This window comes from Centruroides vittatus, unplaced genomic scaffold, assembly GCF_030686945.1.
Source record: "Centruroides vittatus isolate TY-2023 unplaced genomic scaffold, ASM3068694v2 scaffold_490, whole genome shotgun sequence".
Taxonomy (NCBI): Eukaryota; Metazoa; Arthropoda; class Arachnida; order Scorpiones; family Buthidae; genus Centruroides; species Centruroides vittatus.
The window spans coordinates 2,591,585-2,614,115 of record NW_027122711.1 but is presented as its reverse complement, the minus strand read 5'-3'; the positions used below and the strand labels follow the sequence as shown (position 1 = coordinate 2,614,115).

Sequence of the window (22,531 nt, the reverse complement as noted above, 5' to 3'; positions counted from 1 at the left end):
TATTACCATCTACCATTAAAAATGTACCTGGTGTGCAAATTTTTTTATAAAGGCAGAATAAGCAAAAGCAGCACTGGCTTGTTCTGTGATTAGTCAAAACCTGTCACAACTATAGTACTTATGAAGTTTAGAAAGAAAACAGAAAGCAGATGGATAATGCAGGCTATGCACTTTGCTCGTGTCAAGTTTTAACCAATCATAGCACAAGCCAAGATACTTTTATTGATCCTGGTTGTATAAAAAAAAATTTGCATCTGGTCTCTTGCAAAGCAGCACTCCCTACCAAATTGATGTTTGCCAAAAGCATCAACAACCATACATCATGCAGCCATCAATGGCAAATCACATGTGGGATGTTCTGTCTACTGTGAGTTAGTTTTTCAGCACATTATGTCTAAGCCATGTTTGTAATATTGATTCTTCTCACCTTATTAAAAACCTTACAGATTATAAAATTGCATAATAAAACTACTATAAATATTATGGAGTAATGACAAACTGCACTGAATTATTTTGGAATATAAAAGCTTAACTTTTTAAAAATATTTTTACAGTTGTATCTTATTTAATATTTTGAATTTTGTAAATTATTAGAATCCATTCAGATTTATCTAAACTTCTGATATTATTTGTTCAATATTTGTATTTATAACTGTAACAATTTTAAACGTAAATTATAAATTTCTTTGAACAAATAACAAACTAAAAGTATCTTTAAAGCTACTTTATTTCGAACTACACCTTTCAGTTATAGTTTTGAATTACAAACTTATATAATTTATAGAAAAATTTCTTTTAAAAATAATGAAGACAATATTTCAAAGTATTAAAAATTTATACCTTTAAATCAATTGGATCTCTATGATAAAATGCTTGAACAGCAGAAGAAATTAAGGATGGATCATGTTTTAAAATTGCAGCAACTCCAGCAGGAACATAACAATGTGCTCTATGTTGAAATTCTTTAATTTTATCAGGATATCTAAAATTTAAATAATACAATTTAAAAATTTTCTTACTGTATTTCATAATTACATTTATAATATACACCATTCCCTCAATGAAAACTGTTATAAAGCAAAAAGTCATTAAATAAGAAATCCCATTAATTTCAATGGGAAAAATTATAATGTATTCCATCCCAACTAAAGATATCCAAACAGTTTTCAGAGAGATAATTTATATATTGACTTTCATGATAATTATGTTTTATTACTTCAACAATTTAAATGGAAATAAGCTTTCATGCTAGGAAATAGGATGAAATTATTTCAATTCATTTTTTGTGGTTAATTATTAAAAACTATTTGTTATATGAATTTAGTTTATTTCGCCAATGAAGAAGTTTATATTAAGCAGTATAATTTTTATTGAAATAATTACTAAACAATATATGTAAATTTTACTATTTATACTTTTTTAAATGTGTTTCTCATCTTCCTTGAAATTCATTTAATTTCTGAATAAAGAAAACAGCATTGAATATAAAAGAATTTGTTAATACATATCTTCTGAGTGATCACTAGCCTCTGTCAATTGTTGATGTTAGGACATTGCAGATGAGCTGAATTGTCAAAAAAAAACCCTTTTAAGTGGTTGTATAAATAAACAATATAGACTTGCTTTGAAAGTTCCAGATATCTTTATGCAATTACTGTAACAATTAATCAGACAAATTAAATTTTTAAGTAACTTTTAATTTATCAAATTTGTTCCCAAATCCTCCAAATTAATAGGCCTTAACACCTTAACTGCTCAGCTATATGTACATCTTCATGAACCAAAGCATATGTTATAGCAGTTTTGAAACTAATGCTTATGGATAATGCTTTCTTGTCTGCATTGTCCATAATTTATTTTATCTCCAAAGTGTTCAAAATTTTCTTTTCCTTTTCTTCTTTTTCATCATCAAAGAATCCACATTAATATTCAAGTTCACATAATGTAAATTCTTCATCATTGGATTGTGAAAATTCATCAATGCAATCTGTATCAAATTTCCTAGCACTGAACTTCTTGCAAGAACCAAAGTCTTTGCTTTTGCATAAGCCAGTTCATTAAATTCTTTAATGTCTATGATGAATTGAAGACAGATGGAATCCATTGTTTGTGGAGTAACTACCTTTTCAATCCTTTGCTCCAATCATTGCAAAATTCTACTCACACTTATTAATACTTGAGTGGAAATATAGCTCCAAACCTTTGTAGTAACTTCTAAACTGCAAGATAATAACCAACTGGAGAATTGTTTAGAAGGTACTACAACAAACCTTTGTAGTACTACATTGCAAAATTTTCTCATTATCTCTTCTTCTTTTTACATCAATTTTCTTCTTTATTTTTTAAAATTATTTAGAGCATTGTTATAACTGAAAAACCAACTTCTCGCACAATCCCTGGGAAGAATAAATCAACACACTTAAAACTTTTTTTATATCCCAGTACGAATAGTCTTAGATAAAAACTAACATTTTCAACCAAAACTTGGTCTTCGTCAGGCTATTGACCAGTTTAAAATTCGAAACTGGAATTCAAACGTGTTTAAAATTATTTTAAATTCAAAATTATTTAAAAATTGGAAACTAATTTTCACCGTACATGCTACTGAAGTGATAAAAATATTGTTACATCCCCACAAATAAATAATACAATGTATTTGCTGGTGTAGAAACGTTAACAACCCGTATGGCCTTACTGTCAAACTGGACAGAAGAGTGACACAAATGCACATTTCCTAGATGTCAACTTTCGCCTTGACGCAGACAGAGTGCAAACCAGCATACATTACAAACCTTGCTACATACCAATATTTATTCCGTCAAACTCTGTGGACCCTTTTTCTTACAAGATTTCTGCATTCTGTGCGCTAATTAGAAGGGCATATATGCACCACATTAGATGGGAAGATACTGTGGCAAAACTAAAGTGCATTGAAAACATAGCAGTAAACCACAAGTATGGTCGAAGCATGATACATAATTTATCATGCAGGTATGCCAACCTACTAACAGCACACCACACACATAGCACACAGGTAGACACCCATAATGATAGTAGCAACCAATCACGCCCAGTGGTGCAATACAACCAACACCTAAGTTCCATTTATAAAGAAACTGCTAACCTTAAAGGCACAAAGATCACATATAAGACATCTAACACAATATATGGGCTGTTACGCAATGACAAAGACAAGACAGAGGAAAGTCGAGCACCAGGTGTCTATATGGTTCCTCTCTCAGAGACGACAGATTCCAGCGAGATCTAGTATATATCAAATCCACAAAGTGCTCACTAAGCAAAAGAATACAGAAACACGGGTATGATATCGCCAACCAAAGGCATACCACTGTCCTAGCTGCATATGTCACGGACCCTGAAATACAAGCCAACCTCTGTAGGGCCAAATTGGTAAAAATGTCAGATCAGGTTCAACACTTTCACAACGTTGAAGCATTGGAAATATGCAAAGCCAGCCTGGCCGGCAACTATATTAATGCAAAAGATGCCACCAATATTTCATATGCATGGAGGTAGTGCTATGAGAAAAAGCATAAACAACACTAGCATGTTGCTAACATTTCTATACCAGCAAATACATCGTATTATTTATTTGTGGGGATGTAACAATAGTTTTATCACTTCAGTAGCATGTACAGTAAAAATTAGTTTCCAATTTTTAAATAATTTGGAATTTAAAATAATTTTAAACATGTTGATCGAATTCCAGTTTTAAATTTTATACTGGTCAATAGCCTGACAAAGACCAAGTTTTGGTCGAAAATGTTAGTTTTTATCTAAAACTATTCGTACTGGGATATAAAAAAGGTTTTTAGTGTGTTGATATAACTGAAAATTTGCTTTAAAAATTCCTTTATGGCAAAATAGACTAAATACAACATTTCAAAACAGAAATTATGCACATATACAACAGCTCCTCATCGACAGTTTTAGAGATCACTAAAGATCTCTAAAACTGTCGATACATATTTTCAATAAAAATATAGTATTTTTATCGAAAACTTCGGGTTATTATGCTGAAAAATTTGAGTCATTGTCCAAAAAGTAGTATTTCTCAAAAGTCACTATAGCAAAAAGTTGTTAAGTGAGCAGTTGTCAAGCAAGGGATAGCTGTATCTAGAACTTATATGATCTAATCTAAATTTTTATTGATTTTGTAAGATATTTTTATTTCATCAAAATTTTTTAAAATTGATTGTATTCACAAAAATACAAGAAAATATATTTTATAGTAAACAGTTAAAAATCACAGGGAAATAAGAAATTTCAACATAAAAAAAAAGCAGATGTTAAAACACAGTCCTAAATCTATTTCCAGTATTAACTCTTTTTTTGGGGATTAGTTTGAATCTAGTTTTTCATATAATTAAGTAAAATTTATGGCAAATAATACAAATACTAGGATAAAATATATTAATTTTTCAACTTGTCAAATTATAATATTGTCTGTAATATAGGAGAGTAGTTAATTTTTCAAGAAAGATTAATAATGAAGTTAATCACATACCCCTTTATTCGATATTTTATAGCTTGTTGAATTGCTTGGCTTGCTTTAGTAGAACATGAGGTACTGACAACAGCTTTAATGCAATCTGAAATTTTTGGCTTTTCAGTAGGAACAGATGATTGAGCAGGAACTTGAGTACTGCTGATAATGTTAACGTTTTGTCGATATATATATACCTTCAATAAAATAATTAGAATAAGTCTAATAATAGAAATAATAAAATATATTTTTAAATACAATTTAAATATAAATTTCAAATAAACTAGCATGTTGGATAAACTGAAAAAAGCTCAGAAAAATTCTACTCTTAGGTTGCAACTATGCAGATGCGAATTTAGAGTGAGCGAGAGGTTGAGAGTGATTTAGTTTTCGCAAAGGAAAACCATGCACAAGCAAGAAGCGAGAAATAATGTCAGCGAGAGCAAATTTCTGGTTCTCGCACATGTCTGACAGGTTTTGATATTTATCGCGTCTCGCCTCTTCTCACCACATATTCTTGCTCGCTCAGAAAACTCGCTCGTTCGCATCTGCATAGTCGCACCCTTAAAGGTGGTAAAAGTTCAAGAAATCTAAAACATTCTAAAATCCCAAACACTAGTTATATTTGAATAAATTTGTATAGATTAAAAAAATTTTTGTTTATTTTTAGATGAGAATTAATCTCAAAAATATTTATCAAAGTTTCAGTAAATTACTCTCATAAAGTAACAAAAAGTTTCTTTTTCTACTTTTTGTAAAGATTTAATAAAGAAGTGAAAAAAAAGGTCTATCTTGAGGAAACCGTGTTTTGTATTTTCTTTTCGTTTCTTTTAATTTTTCATCCTTTTTATTCGGTTGGTTTTGAGGTAATTACCTCAAAACCAACCGAATAAAAAGGATGAAAAATTCGCCCAGTGTTTAAGTTTACGTCACTACATTGTGTCTTCGAAAGAAAAGAAACGAAATGAAAAAAAGATGTCAAGTAATGAAAAATAAAGTTATAACAAAATTTATTATAAAAGTAACAAATTATCTAAATTAATCATATCATTAAATACAAGATTTAGCAGTTGTATCTGATATATCTAGTAACATTAGACATAAAACCTGTATGTTTATGTCATTAAAAGATTTGTTAAAGAAATGTAAGATTTAACAAATAACCAAATTCATCTACTTGTTAAATTATTCAGAAATTTAATGCATTTTACTTGAGTACAGAATATGTGTAGGATTAGTTAATTAGAACTTTAAGTAATTTATTTTTGGTAAGATTTTTTATGTGCCGTAAAAATGACAGTTAAAAAAGAAATATTTCAAATTTCTATTTTTATTTTACATCATAAAAAGCACAACACTAAACTGGAACGATATATATATGATGAAAATTTATTTTACACCATTAAAACCCAATAACAATAAAAATGTATTGCTTAATTTTATTGATACAGATTTAAATGTTTGAGTAATTTTAAAAGTACAGTATATTTCAAATCATATTACCCTATTTTCACTTGTATCAGGATTAAGCCATTTTGGCAGTGATTCTGCAGCTTCAATAAGTAGAAATTCACCATCATTATCCTTCACTCTAGAAAAACAAGATACAGAAAATTGTATTATTATTTAAATAAATTACAGTATTTTTATAAAATAGTTAAATAAATTATAATTAAATATAGAAAATTAAAAACAGCTATTAAAAAGATTAGTTAAATAAAATTTTTATGTAATAAATATCTCAATAACTTTATGATATTACATTTATACATTTATTACAAATCATACTAATAAAAAATTTTGTTTTTCTATCTGCGAGATAAGTATATAAATACACAACAATGTTTTTAAGTTAGTTCAATTATTAAAACAATAAAAGTAATTAGTAATTATAATTAAAAAACACTTTTCATTATTATTCATATTGGTTGGTCTATGGTGCAAAGGCCCCACAATATTCATATAGAGCTAGAAGCACTTGAAATCATTTGAAAAAGTGGTTCTAGCAATATAAAGTATTTAGAATAATTACTCTCAATTATTTCACATATTCAATTACATTTTTTGTTTCACTTATCACTTCAGCAACATTTTTGATGATGCTCTTGATGCTTTTGACAAACATTCCTAAACAGATGTGTGCTCAATTCTTCAAAGATGAGCACACATCTGTTCATGATATTCTCTACTTTTTCATTCTAATTCTGAACAAAATGAACATCTGAAAAATTACTCAGCAGTTTCTTTATTACCCTAAAAAGCAATGGAATGTGGAGACACTGTCAATAAAATTAGGACTGTTAAAGTGCTGCAGTATTTTCATGACGGAATTTATGAAATGGGTCACAGCTCAAATCTGAAAAATTCTCCAGAGGAACCAAAAAGTCATGGATAGATAACTGAAGACAAATATGTCCAGACTTCACAGAACTGTGTGCAAAGACTTCAGACAAGACTCGTCAAATGGACTACAGGTATTGTCTTACCAAAGTTCTAAAAAAAGTGCTACTATTCAGAAATGCAAGCAGCTCCTTAAGAATCACATGGAACCAAACTTCCAAAAATGGTCATTTCTAACAAGAAATACTTCAGTGTTACCTAATATGTGAGTTGGCAAAATAGCTAAAAGGACCACAGACATTCCCAGAGAAGAACATCTATATCTATCAATCTAACTAAGACTCAGAAAGGTCATATTTAATGAACTGTGTCTTATCAAAGAGGTTGAAAGAAGTGAACAAATGCAAGAGGTAGTTAACTGCAAAAAATATCAGGACGAAATTTGACCTAAAACTAATGGTAATTCTGGGGATCTGATAGATCAAGCATCTATCAGCAAGATTCAGCAGCTGTTCACAAAGCCTAGAGTATTCAGACATAGTTCAGAGAAAATGAAGTGATGTTATCTTCAGAGGAATGGTCCTCATCAACCCCAGACTTCAATCCATTTGACAATGAATTATGGAAGAAACTGATGTCTGATATGTGCTCTACAATCTATAGTGACATTAACTTCCTGATCATAGCTCTGAAAAAATCTGCATTAAATTTTCCATTGACATTCTTTCCACGATAGACAAGTGTCTCCAGAAACTTTTCACTTGTATCAAAGTGAAAGGTATACCATTTCCAGAATAAATAAGGATAACAATTTAAAAAATTAAAATCATTTAAAAACCCAATGGAGTCAGATTTTGTTATTAATATTACTTAATTGTACTATAAACTAGTACGCGAAAATTTAAATTCTCTTCCCTTTCTGATAACAAAACTAGACTAGCTAAGAAACTTAAAAAAATTCAGTTTTTTGTAATCACAAAATTTAACACTCTAATAAAATATACCATGAAATAACAGAGTATGTAATAAGAAAAAAAAATTATTATGAAAGCAATTTAGTCTGTACATTAGCAAGTTTTTGTTTTTTAGTTTAACAGATACTTTCTGTTCAGACCTCACTCCTATTTTAAATATAGAGACTGATATTTTTATATTTAACACACTATTTCTGTAAAAGTTATTCAGTAAGACCAATAATTTTACATTATTCTGACTTAAAAGATGTTTAATACCTTAAATACATAAAAACAGGTCAAACCTGTATTTTGAAATCATTTTCATAACCAAGTTCAGAATCGGATAAGCAGTTCAAAGGATTAAATATAAAGTTAAAATTTATACTTGTTACATAGCCTTTGGTTACTATGTTTTCTTATCTTCACCAGCCAAATCCTTATTTTGGGTAGTCTCATTACTCCAGGTTCAACTTCTAAGCAAAACTTTTACTTCCTGTTTCCAAAATTCTAAAGAAGTGCACTTAATGCTATTATTTTTTTTGCTCATATTCATATCTTATAATTGGCTGTGCACATTCTAATTATACTCCTCCGATAACGATTTCCAATTTGCCCTTAATTACCGACGAATATTTTAAAAAATATTTCTAAAAGTTTAAAATTTAATTTATTTCTTGTTATATGAACTTGGTTCATGAATATTTTGTTTCAGATCATTTATTAAACTTTTCTCAAATTTTTATTTTTACAACTTTGTAATATACATTCTTAAAGCATCACATTCATTTTAAAGTGTCTCATGTAAATAAAAAAAATAATTAGTAAATAAAGCATTAATTACTTCACAACTAAATGTTCATCTTCTTTAGTTAACTGCATTAGAAGAAATACAATAAACCATTCATCTTCAATATTGTCACCAAATTTTGTAGAACCTTCTAAATGAGCAGGCATTTCTTCTGTTTAATAAAATAAAAAACAAATGTTAAAATTTCAAATAAATCAGCAGTAATCAGTTTCTATTAGATAAACAATTATTCTATAAATTTTAGTATTTAAAAACAAAAACAAATTTTATTATTATCTATACAAATGCATCTAATTAAATTTAAATGACCAAGTAAACTGCAACACACCCGCAATACAGAAATATAATCCAAATTAATCTTAATTTGTCAAAAATATAGATTTTTAATGAAATAATTGAAATGTCCAATACTTTTGAGGAATTTAACAATTTCTCCTCTTTTTAAATGTTACGTACTACAGTAGAACCCCCAATAACACGGATTTGTATAGCACGGCGAAAAAATTGCGATCATGTTCGTATAACACGCTAAAAGAGACTCGTATAACATGGTAAAACGTCGTCACAGACTCGTGTCGTGACAGGATTGGTCAAATCTGGACCAATAGCGAATATTGTACAAACCGTTGAGTTTAAACTAGCACTGGACCTACTAAAAAACATTTATTATTCAATGGCCATAAAAAGTATATTTATATTAATGATGTCTCCAAAGTTCAGTGAATTTTTCACAGAAAAATAACTTATCAGGAAACACATGCCCACCATTCGATGAGTCGCTCCGCGACGAAAACAAGCTCAAGCAATGGCATCGTCGAACGGTGCACACTCGGTAAGTAATCCTACAATTTTTTGATTATAGCATAGTTTATACGAATTATTCCCAAAAAATTATACGTGATTTGGAAATGTTGAGTCAAATTAGTCTAGAATTGGTTAATTTTATGGAAGAAAACCTTTCAAACAGCCGTAGCCCTTAAACTGCACAAGTACCGGGCTGTGATTGGCTCATGTATTTAAGTGACTTGTACAACACGGATTCATATAACACAGAACATTCTACCATGTTATAGGGGGTCTACTGTATTTATTAAGTTATAGTGAAAACAAATAAATCATTTAATTTCAAAGATTTTACTTCAAGCAAATGTTTGTTGTTTTAAAAATGAATTATTAAACAATTGGAAGGTTATTCAAAAATTGCTTTGTCTTTGTCTATTTTTGTTAATCGTACTTGACAACCACTATGGCACTTTTGTCACTGCAAGCAACAAAAGATGAATTCTCAGTAGACATGTAGATGTTATATAACAGGCATGGGCAAATGCGGCTCTTGCTGAAAGTGTTAATTTCTATTTTTTATTATTATTTTTACAATTTTACTTTTATAATTTTGTGAAAATATGTTTATTAAAAAATTCAATATTTGTTCTATATTATATTTATATTATATAATAAAAAAGCGCGCCTTACCGTACTATCCTCCACGACAGTACAGAACTGCAGCTCCCATGCATTTTGCAAAACCTACATTTCGGCTCCCACTGAACTCTTGCTTGCCCACCCGTTATGTAAAACTGGAAGTCACACTAAATGTTCGAAATTATTTAAATTCCAAAGAAGATTGCAGCAGAAAAAAATAATTAAATTTTCCTTGAGTTTAAATAAGGGCATTCAAACCTCCAGTGTGGCTTTCAAATTTACAGAACATAGGATATCTGTCTACAAAGAATTTACATACTGTAGTAATACCAAGGAAGTGAGTGATAGTAAAGTGTGGTTTATCGAAAACATGTTGCAAATTTGGCTGCATTAAAAGACAATATCACATTACAAAATGAAAAATATCATAAAGGATCAGTTACTGCTGGCCATTAAAAACACACTAAAAATGTAAAATCTGAAGGCTATCACTGTTGAGATTCAAATCTTGTCATCAGCAGATGAAGCTGCCCAAGCTCTTTGTTTGTCTATATATATAAATGAGGATGTTTGTTCACTACGCACATCTAGGCCATTCAACCAATTGCTACGAAACTCTGCAATTACATTCAAATACTTCTAACCTACATCATGTCATACATTCCACCCCAAATTATCGATTGGATTTCTATATATTTATTAATTTCTGTCTACATTTGATTACTGGATTTATATGAAATGCCATCTATTGGAAAAAATTTAACAAAATAATTAACTAAATATAATTCTTACAAAAAATGGTATAATTTTAAAAAATATGTATTATATTCACTGAATTACTGAGACAATGATATAGTGTGAAATAGATATGCCATTACTGTGACAGGTAGCACATAGCATTTGCCTACATAGAGTGTAGTAGTGTTTTCCCTCCCAGTAAATCATACTTCTCCTGTTAGCAATAGAGTCATGCTGGTTATGTATCTAACTCCATTTAGGGAAAAATTGTTGAATTGAAATAATGTGACTTGTGGTACAAATCGGAAGTTCATATACAGTTAATCTGATCCTTTTTCTCTTATGATTTCCATGTCTGGTCTTGACTTTCATCTATCTAACTATTCTCAACATTACGGAAGGTTAGAAACAGATGGACAACTGGGAATTTATAACATTACAGTTTTTCAAATCGCAGCCCAATAAGTATCCTCCAGTAACCTAGTGAATAAAACCATCGAACACTGGTAATCGGTTGTGGGTTCGCACTTGGCTTATGGACTGGCCACATGAAGTTTTCTAGGTTTTCTTTGCATTAATAATGCTTAAATTGGGGCCAGCTTTACATAAAAGTCTTTCTGGAATGCATTCTCATTGGCAGATCACTCACATGTCAAAGTTGCTGTAACCAAATAAACCAAACCAATTCTAATAATTCATACATAAAAACCACAACAGCACAAGCAAACGAATGATATATTCTCAGCCTCTCACCTAAACACAAAATTTCCAGCAATTTTGATTGGTTGGCAGATTACTATTTGATATTCAGCTGTGAGTGAAAGTTTTTTAGTGCTAACATTAGGAAAACATTTGATATTTTAAATTTTTAGGATATCATATTTTCAATTAGTGTCTACTTGACCAATGATATTGCACAATTTTTCCTACCATTCAATTATTGCAATAAACATGACATTAATAGGTTAAAATAACCAAACTGTTTATAAGGTTTTTGTTTTAATATTTCTTATATCATAGTATTTGATTTTTATAACTAGAAAAGCTATCTTACATAAGGGTTTATCACACTAAGTGACCAATCTAACACATTTTAAAAATTGTCTTTCTCTACTGTACACAATTTAACAAATTTTTAAAATGTGTCAGATTCATCACTTGGTATGATAAACCTTATGTAGGATAACCTTGGTAGTTATATAAATCAAATACTATAATGTAATATAATAGAAGGGTTAGAAGTATGAAATAATCTAATAATTTTAATGTTTGTACTTATTGTTGCCCAGGCAACACGGCTTACCTGCTAGTATATGTATAAATAAGGACCCCTTTAGTCTTAGACCCTCTCTTTTTCCTTTGTTACTACTATAAAGATAGCAACAATCATTGTCAGAGAGATTAAGCTAGGTAGATTCGTATGTTTTGTGCCTTTTTTGTATGTAGCAATACTAATCACACTACACATTACACACTTTTCCAACACTAGTTTAACCAAAACAAATGTTTTCAACCCCATTCAGAGGTCTGCCTTAGTTTATAAATAGCAGTTATAGTTCTACCATTAGAACTTAAATACAAATTAAAGAAAAGAACTAAGTTCTACATTTTTGCAGTGCTGGAAAAGTGTATAAGGTGTAGTGTGATTAGTATATTTGTTTCCAGTTTTCCTAAAAGTGCTTTATGTATGTACTGTACCCATCTTGGGTAATCCAGTATGATTTTCAAATAAAATCTTTTCTCTGACTACAGAGCCCATTTATTGAGTTATTAAACAACAATCACCTTCAAATTCCATATATTTAAAATAGAGACAACATTGAGCAGTATCTCTTGAATAACTAAAGTTTCTGTACAGCTTGAGTGTCTTGTACAAATAAAATGTTTATTGTTTGTTATGCCAAATGTTTTTCCTGGATCCAGCAACGTTTCTCAAGACTTGTGTTTGTGTGTGTGTATAGCTATTTACACAAAGGAAAGGCATCAGAAGGCTATCAGTAAATCTGTATTTATATTCTACATTTGATAGTGCAGAATATCTTATAAAGTATCAAAATATGTAGATGCAATTTGAATGTCATAAGAAATCAAATTTTATATGCCAAAAATGATATCCCAAATCCTGTTTTTAGTGTACGGAATCAATTAAAACTGTATGCTTTATTTAGTACTATAATTAATAAATTATTTGAAAATAAAGTTTGCCTTTATCTAGGTTAAATTTCTATGGCTGTTTAAATGCATTAGAAGATAAGCTATGGTTATCCCAATTATATTGTCATAGATTTGTAATAAAATACAATAAAAAAAATGCAAATGCATCTACTAATTAAACAGATATACTATATACTGAAACAGAACATTAAGTACAAAATTTGCATACACAATATATAGCAATATAACAGTTTTAAATAGAGATTTGAAAAATAGTTTTATTTTCAATTTAATTTATCCACATTCTCATCTGTAATTTCAAATTATTATCCTATTAAATTTTTCAAGAGAATATACATTTTCTTTCTTTATACACAATATTAATAATTACATGTTTTTAATTTTATAAGATTTTTCTTGACAGAACAGTGACGAAAAAAATCACAAAACTAATTGTAAACTGCAAAACTATCTACCAACTAAATGAATAAAAACAGCTTCTTCCAGCTGCAAAGCAATTTGAGTGCCAGCTATCGGTTACTTGACATATTAACTCACCTTTGGAACATAGCCAAATTACCAGTATAACTACTGACTTTGCTTATATAAGTAGATGTCAACAATAAAAGTTGCATAAAGAGTTTCATTGTTTTTTTATTTATATTTCTTTGCATTATTCTCAATTGAATATTTTCAAATTACTACTTACTAAAAGCATTTAAAATAACTATCATAACTATTTAACTGACTGAATAAAAATTCTGACTTTAAATCCATATCTTTATCAGTCTGTGTCTATTGGATAATGAATGACTGCTGGTAGTGTTAGTAAAAACTTCTTGGGGTGTTGAAAGCTTACAATATCAACACCATTTTTAAATTTTATTTTAATCAAAGGTTGCACTGCATAATGCCAAAGTCACCACTTTTTATAATTTATTTTTATTAAATATTTAACAATATTTTTATTAAAGTGGCAATGAAAACCATAGTCGATTGCTTATTGTTCTTCCCTTTGTTCTTTGGGAGTAAGCACAAAATTGCTATGTAGACCTTATCACAAAAGAACACTATTTTATTCATCAAGTAGTGTTCTTTTGTGATAAGTTCCACACAGCAATTTTGTGCTTACTCCCAAAGGACATAATCCACTTATTTCAACATTCAGAGTGAAATTGAATCACTAAGCATGCTCCAGGAAAAACAGCAGTACATCAAGCTTCTGTGCAATGGGAGTCCCATGCACCACACATCTAGCAATGTAGTCAAGACATTATGTTGCAAGTTTGGGCAGTAAAGCAAGAAACGACATTGAGAACCAAAAGGCAGTTTTCATGCAATGCCTTTTTTTTTCTACTTTGATATTTTTTCACTAGAGTAAATATAAAAATTTTTAGTTAAATATATAATGTATTTGAAATATTGCAGTGTCATAAAATTATAATTTTGGGAATATTTTCTTGAAAAATTGTTGATATTTGGAGGAAAAGTTCAATTCTGTTGGGGATTTCTAAAATCTATCTGGTGGAAACACAGGTGCCACCAGCTAAGTGAGCTCAATTGCTCAAGCAATTTCCTACTGTATAGTTGTGTAATGATGGGTATAAATGGAAGCATTTTGAAGAGTCCAGAAGCGGATCCCAGCAATTGCTCACTAAATACTTCATCACAACTGCTAAGCTAATAGGTAGGCTAGAATGCTAAATGGAGTAACAGTAGAGTACAGTGACCATTTGTTAGACATATAGATAATGGAAGTTGAATCATTCAGTGAAATCACTGGAATACAGGATTGTGAAATTGGAGTCAAAAAATTGTTACTGACTCCAATTCTGGCATTAATATTAAAAAATCCAGCAATGAGTTGTGTAACTTTCCTGGCAATATTGTGTGCGGTGCCACTTATTATGATATTTAATTCTAAAAACGTTTTATTTAATTATTATAAAAAGCAAAAGCTTAATTTTGAAAAAAGAGATGTTTTAAAAAATTTCACAATTAAGTATTGGAATTTAAAACTAGCCCTTTCAAACCTTTTTATTTCCAGTAAAATATAATAATATTTACTCGCACAAACGAACGTTTTCGTATCTCTATTGAGATCTGCTTCAGGTTCGATAATATTCTACCAATGGAATGCCCAAAGTTCAAAAATTAACTGCCAATTAATTCAAGCGTTTGAATTATTTGGTGAAAATTAATTTGGCTATTTATGTTCTATTCCATTATATACATTCACTGTCTGCATACTAATATTTTATATGTACTTAAATTTCGATATAACCATCCACGGTTAATAACGGCGCTGGCTGGAGACGACTCCTACGTCCACGGCCAATAAGTATCTCCTCTACAGCACTCGGCCAACTATCACTGTCCCCGGTGAGGGTATATATGTAAATATAATACAACTCAAAGCTCGATGATATTAATAAACCAACAAACACCTAAATAATCAGGCTAATAAATGGCTATAATTAAATAATAAATACAAATAAATTTGGTATAGAGATAAGTGTTAGGTGCCATCTCTTAACTAAATTAATAATTATAATTTTTAATAATTTAATAAATAATTTAGAACAATCTGGAAGAAATAGTTTATCCCAAAATTCTATGAATAAGATGTCAATTTTGTTGTGGATCTTTCTGATATGTATATTGCCATGCGTATGATATAGTATTGTTGTCTTTATAATTTATACACTCAAACCTGTTTTTGTGCGGTCTTTTTTTGTGCGATTTTTTATATGTGCAATGTGTTTTGTGCAATTATTTTTGTGCAGTATACCAATTTGATTGAAATTCATATACCACACACAAAAAATCACACAAAACAAATCGCACAAAAAAAGACCGCACAAAAACAGGTTTGAGTGTACAGTTCCCTGTTCTGCTAGCTTTGTATATTTCCAATTTTTCCAAGTCTCTTATATGGTCCATTTAGAATGATTTCTTTATAACGGTAGCATTCCCTAGGTCAGCATGTATATCCAGGTCTGATGCATATGTTGCCAATGCTGTAGAGTATTCTTACTTTTGTCTATATCATTTTTATGTTCTTTTAATCTTTTTTGTAGCAACCTTTTTGTTCATCCTATGTACACCAAGTCTTCATCAAACCTATTATCTTTGATCAGTATTTTACATACCCCTGGCACTCTCATGTTACTCAGCTTGTCTTTATCATTTCTAAGTACAGTAGAGCATCATTTATCAGAATCAACTGGGGACTGGGGTTGTTCAGATAACTTATTTCTCGGATAACCGATTATGTATGAAAAAATATATTAATCTATCTCACGTTGAAATTTTTCTCCATTGTGTGTCGCTTTGCGTTGAATTTTCGTCGATTTTAAGACTAACAAAAAATTTTTATAATAATAATTGTGGTTATTGTATCGTTAAAAATTATTTGTTTATTTTGTACAAATGAAATAAATATATTGAAAAATATAAAAACAAAAAAAATTATACTTTAGAAGTTAATCTAGTATCAAAAATGTTCGATTCAGCACGACACAGTTGAACTGGAAAGTCTTCGGTTAACCAACGTTTCGGTTGATCGGCTTTCGGATAAACGACGTTCTACTGTAGTTCATATTTTAAATGAGCTGGCCATGATCACATTAAATCAGAAATAAGCAAACATCATCTGCACACCTGTACCAAACATTTCTAGAAAAACAAACACAAATACAACCAGAATTTATTTATTTTATGAATATTTTGGTTCTAATAATGTCTTATATCTTTGATGAAAACACACACAAGAAAGAAAATTGGAGCAGCTTTCAATTTTAATTTTTTTCTATACTTTTTACGCATAATTAGCAATCCTTAACTATTGGTTACGGTTATAAATTACTTTAATTTAAAAATAACGTTCGCATATTTTTATAATTCAATTTTTTTTTTTATTTAAATTTCTGGTATATCAAATTATCAGAAATATGCAAACGTTACGTAAATGCAATATTTACGTTGACAACGTACTTCAACCTGTGAATGAATGAAATGACATTGAAAAATATCAAATGAGAAAATACGAAACAAATCAAATATTTCATAAAATTAAATATATCGAATGGAACGTCATATTGAAATTCATCAATATATAACTTTATATAATAATCGCAGTAATTAATAATCATTTAAAGAAATTAATTTATGAACAAAGAAAAACAAACCCGTATCATTGTGCACAATGCTCAGTCGAAACGGTTCATTCTGCCATATATAATTAATTAGATAAGGACCCAAATTAGCAATGTACTCTTCTAGATATCTTTCCAATAGATGTTTTCTTGTTAAATCATCCCTGGAAGCCGAAAGGTTAGGAAAAAGCCAATATTTGACACAGTCTTCTTCGACCTCGTGTATGGACGACGCCATTTTGTTTCCGCACCCTCTGGAGGATTAAAATCGAATGAGAGCATAACCACTTTTTGAAAAATGAGTCATACAGAAAAAATTTCAACGCGCTATTTCTTTTTTAAATTAAACATATTTATTTTACAATTTTACCTGTACTTTTTTCAAATAAATAAAGTTAATTTTCGGTAAAAATTGCAACAAAGCAGCGGTTCTCAATCACCTGATCCTTCTGAATATAGACTTGAAGTACTAACAGTTAAAAACTGCTGCAATAAAGTGTTATTAATGGAATTTATGCCGACAGAGAGAGAGAGAGAGAGAATTTTTATCTTTTTATTAAGAAAAATAATTAAATATACCCTACCTTATTGTTAATAATTAGTACGAATTTTAAATTGTTAACCCACATAACTAATCATGCAAATACTGTAAAACTAATACAACTATCTATTTAAATGTAGATAAAGAAAATTAAATGACATAATGACTAACAGAAAAGATATCAATATAACTCTGACTAATAGGAAAAACCTGTTCTGCTTGTATTTATCGATTTCTTTACGGATTAAAATATAATATTTTAATGTTAAATACTATTTAAATTTATTGATAATAGTTTCATTCATTAAAGTTATATTTTAGTCTTAAATTTATAACATTAATTTCCCTTATAAATATATTATTACATCTCTGCCCTTTTCATTTATCAAAATTTTTAATATTATAATTTATATATTGAAATTATACCTTTTTTTTTTTAATTATCTATATATAAATATGCTATGTAAATAAATTTTGAAATTTTGATATTCAAAGGAAAAAGTTGAGAACAATTCAAATAAGGAGAGATATAATTAATTAACTACTACTTTATATGGCAGCCGGATGGCCGAGCGGTCAAGGTGGCAGCCTACCGCTCTGGGGGACCAGGGATCGAATCTGGACGGGGCGAATAATCCCCAGGAAATTTTCGGGGGTGGTCCGTTCGGATATGTCGGGCCCCATCCATCACCACTCGGTCGCCCCATTGTGGGCCTGGCCGAACCCATAATAGGCTTTCTAAAAGAGGCCCTCTTAGTGCCCACGGGGTGGAAAGAGTTAAAAAAAAAAAAACTACTACTTTATGATGATGTAGTGATTTGTAAATTTATGTAAAAGTTACTCGAAATTAATTAATATGAAGTAGTACAATTTAATTTAAATTTAACGATTTTTTTTTAATTCTTTCCGTTTTGTGAGCGGGCCTTTAACTTTCCCGGCTTGTTATGAATATAGCACGGGAAAGTATTGGAATCGCGTCAAATTTGACCCTCCGGATTTTTTAAAAATCTCCGTGTTTTGAGATCTTCTGAACCCAAAAGAGTAAAAAAAAAAAGGAAGAATTTCGTGAATGCTATTAAATTTTGATGGCTTAAGGTCGAGGGGTGAGGGCATAGGTCATGTGTCATATCTCGAGGGGTTCGGACAATTTTGGGGAAAGATTTTACTCATTTTTAACATTCGCAATTTTTTTCTTTTAACAAAACTCATCTATACCCTCAAAAATAAACTTTTAATAATATAAAAAGTTTTAAAATAAAATCTCATAACAGAAGGAACCATACGCAATTTTAATTTTGTCAGGTAAGTTACGTAACCCGTTGCTGGATTTTTTTTCTGTACCCATCGTGTGTTTGGGTAGGCCTTCCAATTGTAGGCTTGGTCGAACCCACAATGGCTATAGAATAAAGCCTGGCTTAGTACCCACTATATCCACAACAGATCACCCCGAAAAATTCCTCTGAGATGTAATTTTACTGATATGAGGGACCCGGATTTGTTTCCGGTCCCTCATATCAATAAACTTACATCTTAACTACTCAGCCATCAGGCTAGCCTTGGTCTTCTGGCTGTCGAGGTAGAGATTTATAAATATTCTTTTGTAGCTTCAAAACTTTATATTTGTTAAACTTATCAGTAGGGTAATTAAAATTAAAATCGAATTTATTATTCTTAATTTCGAGCTTTTAAAACATATGCATAAAGATTAATGTGTAGATTTATAGAGACATTTGGCGTGAGTTGTTAATATAAAAAGGCAGATGTTATTAATTTTACTACATCTTTTCTATATATAAAATTACTTATTTTTCTCTAAATTTCTTCAAAACTAAATGTGTTTTGAAAAATTAATATATAATTTTTTCTAATAAATTTGTTGTAGAATCTCAAAAGCAATATCAATATACAGTAGGTCCGTTATCAGTTAGAATTTATTTCCAGAAAATTTCGAAGATGGAATTCCTCAAGTTTTATATTATTTTGATTTTCTTCTCTATCTGTAAGTGTTATAAAAATTAATTTAGTTTTAATTTTGTGTTCGTAATAATATAATTTATTTTCTATTTAAGTTGTACACGAAGTAAATACGTGGCAGAAGATCTTAAATGGGTATTATCTATCGGATAAAAATGGAATTTTCGTATCTTGTAAAAATAAATTCGATGAATATTTCTGCCTTAAAAAATGCGTTAGTAATGCGTTTATGAGCGAAAGATGGTTATTGTATGGATCATTCCCTTGTTTGTTTTTGTAAATTTAAAGTTGATCTTTCACCCTAATCATTTAATGCTTTGATCAAATATACATCTTACAACAATTCAAACTGAATAAGTGTAATGTTAAAAGAAATAAATTTCGAAATTTATTGAAACTTTCATTTATTGTTTATTAGAATAATGTTCTTAATCATAAACTTAAGTAAAAGATACTCACTCCCTTAATGCCCACAAGTCGAAAAATACAAAATAGTGCCATCAATTTTCTCCTGGAGGTAATTTTACTCTTTCACGATAGGCACCGAGAGACTTTTTTTAAAAAATCAAGCCTATTATGGGTTCGCCCAGACCCACAATTGCAGTATATGGACGTAATTTTATAAATCATGCTCGAAAACAATGTTCTCGAAACATTACCGGAACGAAAGCTACGAAATAATTAAGCCTATTGATATAATTTATAAAAGAAAAAGGGGAAAGTTAATTTTCGAGTAAAAACTTTAATTTATTTTAAGCAAGAATTAATATGATTATAAAATATAGTCAGCTGTTTTATTCTTAAGTCTATTTTATTACTTACATAAGAGTATTAGAATAAAATTTTGATGACTAAATTTATTCATTTTGACTTTTTAAATAAATACAGGGACAGATCTAAAAAATTTCAGGAGTTTTTTCGATCCCTCCAGACTCTACGGGTTCCACAAAGCGGTAGATTGACATTTTAACCTTAAGAACTATAAAAATTTCGCGGTTGAGTTATTTTCTTTAGCAATTGTGGTCTATCTACAGATACTAGATGATTTTTACTATTAAAGAAATAATATAGACAACGCACGCTCGGGCTCACTACCGATTAACCACTCGGTTGGTGGGCCCTTCCAAGACGGTCTCTACTACGTTTCATTTTAAAAATCGTGAGACAAAGAGATCACTGAAACTTACGTTTTGTAATAAATCATTCACGAACCATATCCAAAATACTTTACCCTCGACAGAACCCTTATATACCGTCATCGTCTTGAAATGAAAAAATAAAATAAAAGCTAGAAATAATATATTTTCTAAACTGGTAGCAGGTACTACAAGGGGATGTGGGGCAGATACGTTACGTATTACTGCGATTTCATTGGTTTATTCTGTTGCCGAGTACTATGCTCCCAGATGGGATTCACACACAAATCTTATAGACACTCAGCTAAATTGCTCAATGAGAATAATTACTGGTAACCTGAAATCAACTCCAACTGTTTGACTTCCTTATCTCTCCAACATTGCTTCTCCAGATATTCGCAGAAAACAAGCATCATCTAAACTCCGTGTGAAAGTTAAATCCATCCCAGATTTTCCGATCAACAGTATTTTTTTTCTCACGTTTTACTTCTTAAAGTATACGGAAAAATATATTTTCCTTCCTGTTCTGACTTATGGATATATTATATAACTAAAAAATTCTCCAAAACATTGTGTTAACAATGAATTAAAAAATTAAAGTTAAAAGAGGTAAAATGAAATCAATTTGCAGAGAAAACTTTTTATTTACTTTAACAAACTTCCTAGATGCATTTCGCCTTTTGTAAAAGGCCTCCCCAGTAGGTTAAACTGTACGTTAGGTTGTACACAGCTCATACTCCGACAATAACTTGCTAGAGAAAACCACTTATATAATTTACAAAAAATTCCCAGCATTCCGCTGTTAGCATTCCCGTATTCAAATTTACATAATTGATATTGTATAAATTTGAATACGGGAATGCTAACAGCGGAATGCTGGGAATTTTTTTGTAAATTATATAAGTGGTTTTCTCTAGCAAGTTATTGTCGGAGTATGAGCTGTGTACAACCTAACGTACAGTTTAACCTACTGGGCAGGCCTTTTACAAAAGGCGAAATGCATCTAGGAAGTTTGTTAAAGTAAATAAAAAGTTTTCTCTGCAAATTGATTTCATTTTACCTCTTTTAACTTTAATTTTTTAATTCATTGTTAACACAATGTTTTGGAGAATTTTTTAGTTATATAATATATCCATAAGTCAGAACAGGAAGGAAAATATATTTTTTCCGTATACTTTAAGAAGTAAAACGTGAGAAGAATAGAATCTGACTCCATCGTTTTTTATAATTATTTTTGAAAGTATTTTTCTTGATCCTCCTCCTTTACGCCTGAAACCTAGAAATCATTTCTGGTTAGTCCCTGATCAGTGCAATATAGTTACAAGAATGGCAATCCCTTTAGAATAGCTCATCCGTTCCCAATAAAGATTTGGTGAAGGAGCCTAAAGTCAGACCTCCTGGTTTTAACTTACCACGCTATATTTGGTCCACCATTAATAGAACCAGGACTTCAGTCGGCAGATGCGACTATCTTCTCAATAAATGGAACATATTCAGAAACGCATGCTGCGACTGCTGTCGAATTCAAACTATTCAGTACATAGTTCAAGACTGCCCTCAGTGATCCTTTGGTGATTTGATGGCTATCCACCGATGTAATAGTGAAGCTTTGAAATTGATGGATAGATAGCCGGGATATTAGACTTTAACATTTTGCTGTTCTTTTTTGTGTTCGCTTGTTTCATTTTTGTGCTGTACTTACTACCATACGCAATATATACCACAGAACCAGTGGCGTAGCGTAGTGGGGGCGGCCCGCCCCGGGCGGCACTTTAAGGAGGCGGCAAAATTTCACAAT

The 22,531-nt window shown here is 30.2% G+C and overlaps 1 protein-coding gene and 1 long non-coding RNA gene across 2 annotated transcripts in view; one reads left to right on the top strand and one right to left on the bottom strand.

Annotated features, from left to right (window-relative positions):
• ecd (ecdysoneless) overlaps positions 1–17,682 on the bottom strand; it is a 40,210-nt gene extending 22,528 nt beyond the window's left edge. Inside the window, exons 1-6 of the mRNA XM_067287475.1 lie at positions 17,667–17,682; positions 17,116–17,336; positions 8,645–8,762; positions 6,011–6,098; positions 4,529–4,704; positions 841–982 (exon numbers count right to left, since the gene is read on the bottom strand). Coding sequence (XP_067143576.1) covers positions 841–982; positions 4,529–4,704; positions 6,011–6,098; positions 8,645–8,762; positions 17,116–17,320 — 729 coding nt within the window. The 5' untranslated portion in view covers positions 17,321–17,336; positions 17,667–17,682. The remainder of the gene's footprint in view (positions 1–840; positions 983–4,528; positions 4,705–6,010; positions 6,099–8,644; positions 8,763–17,115; positions 17,337–17,666) is intronic.
• Positions 17,683–19,461: 1,779 nt separating this feature from the next.
• Positions 19,462–19,994, top strand: LOC136989355 (uncharacterized). Its single transcript, XR_010882902.1, has 2 exons — positions 19,462–19,622; positions 19,693–19,994. It is a non-coding gene; the product is annotated as an uncharacterized lncRNA (long non-coding RNA).
• Positions 19,995–22,531: the final 2,537 nt, after the last annotated feature.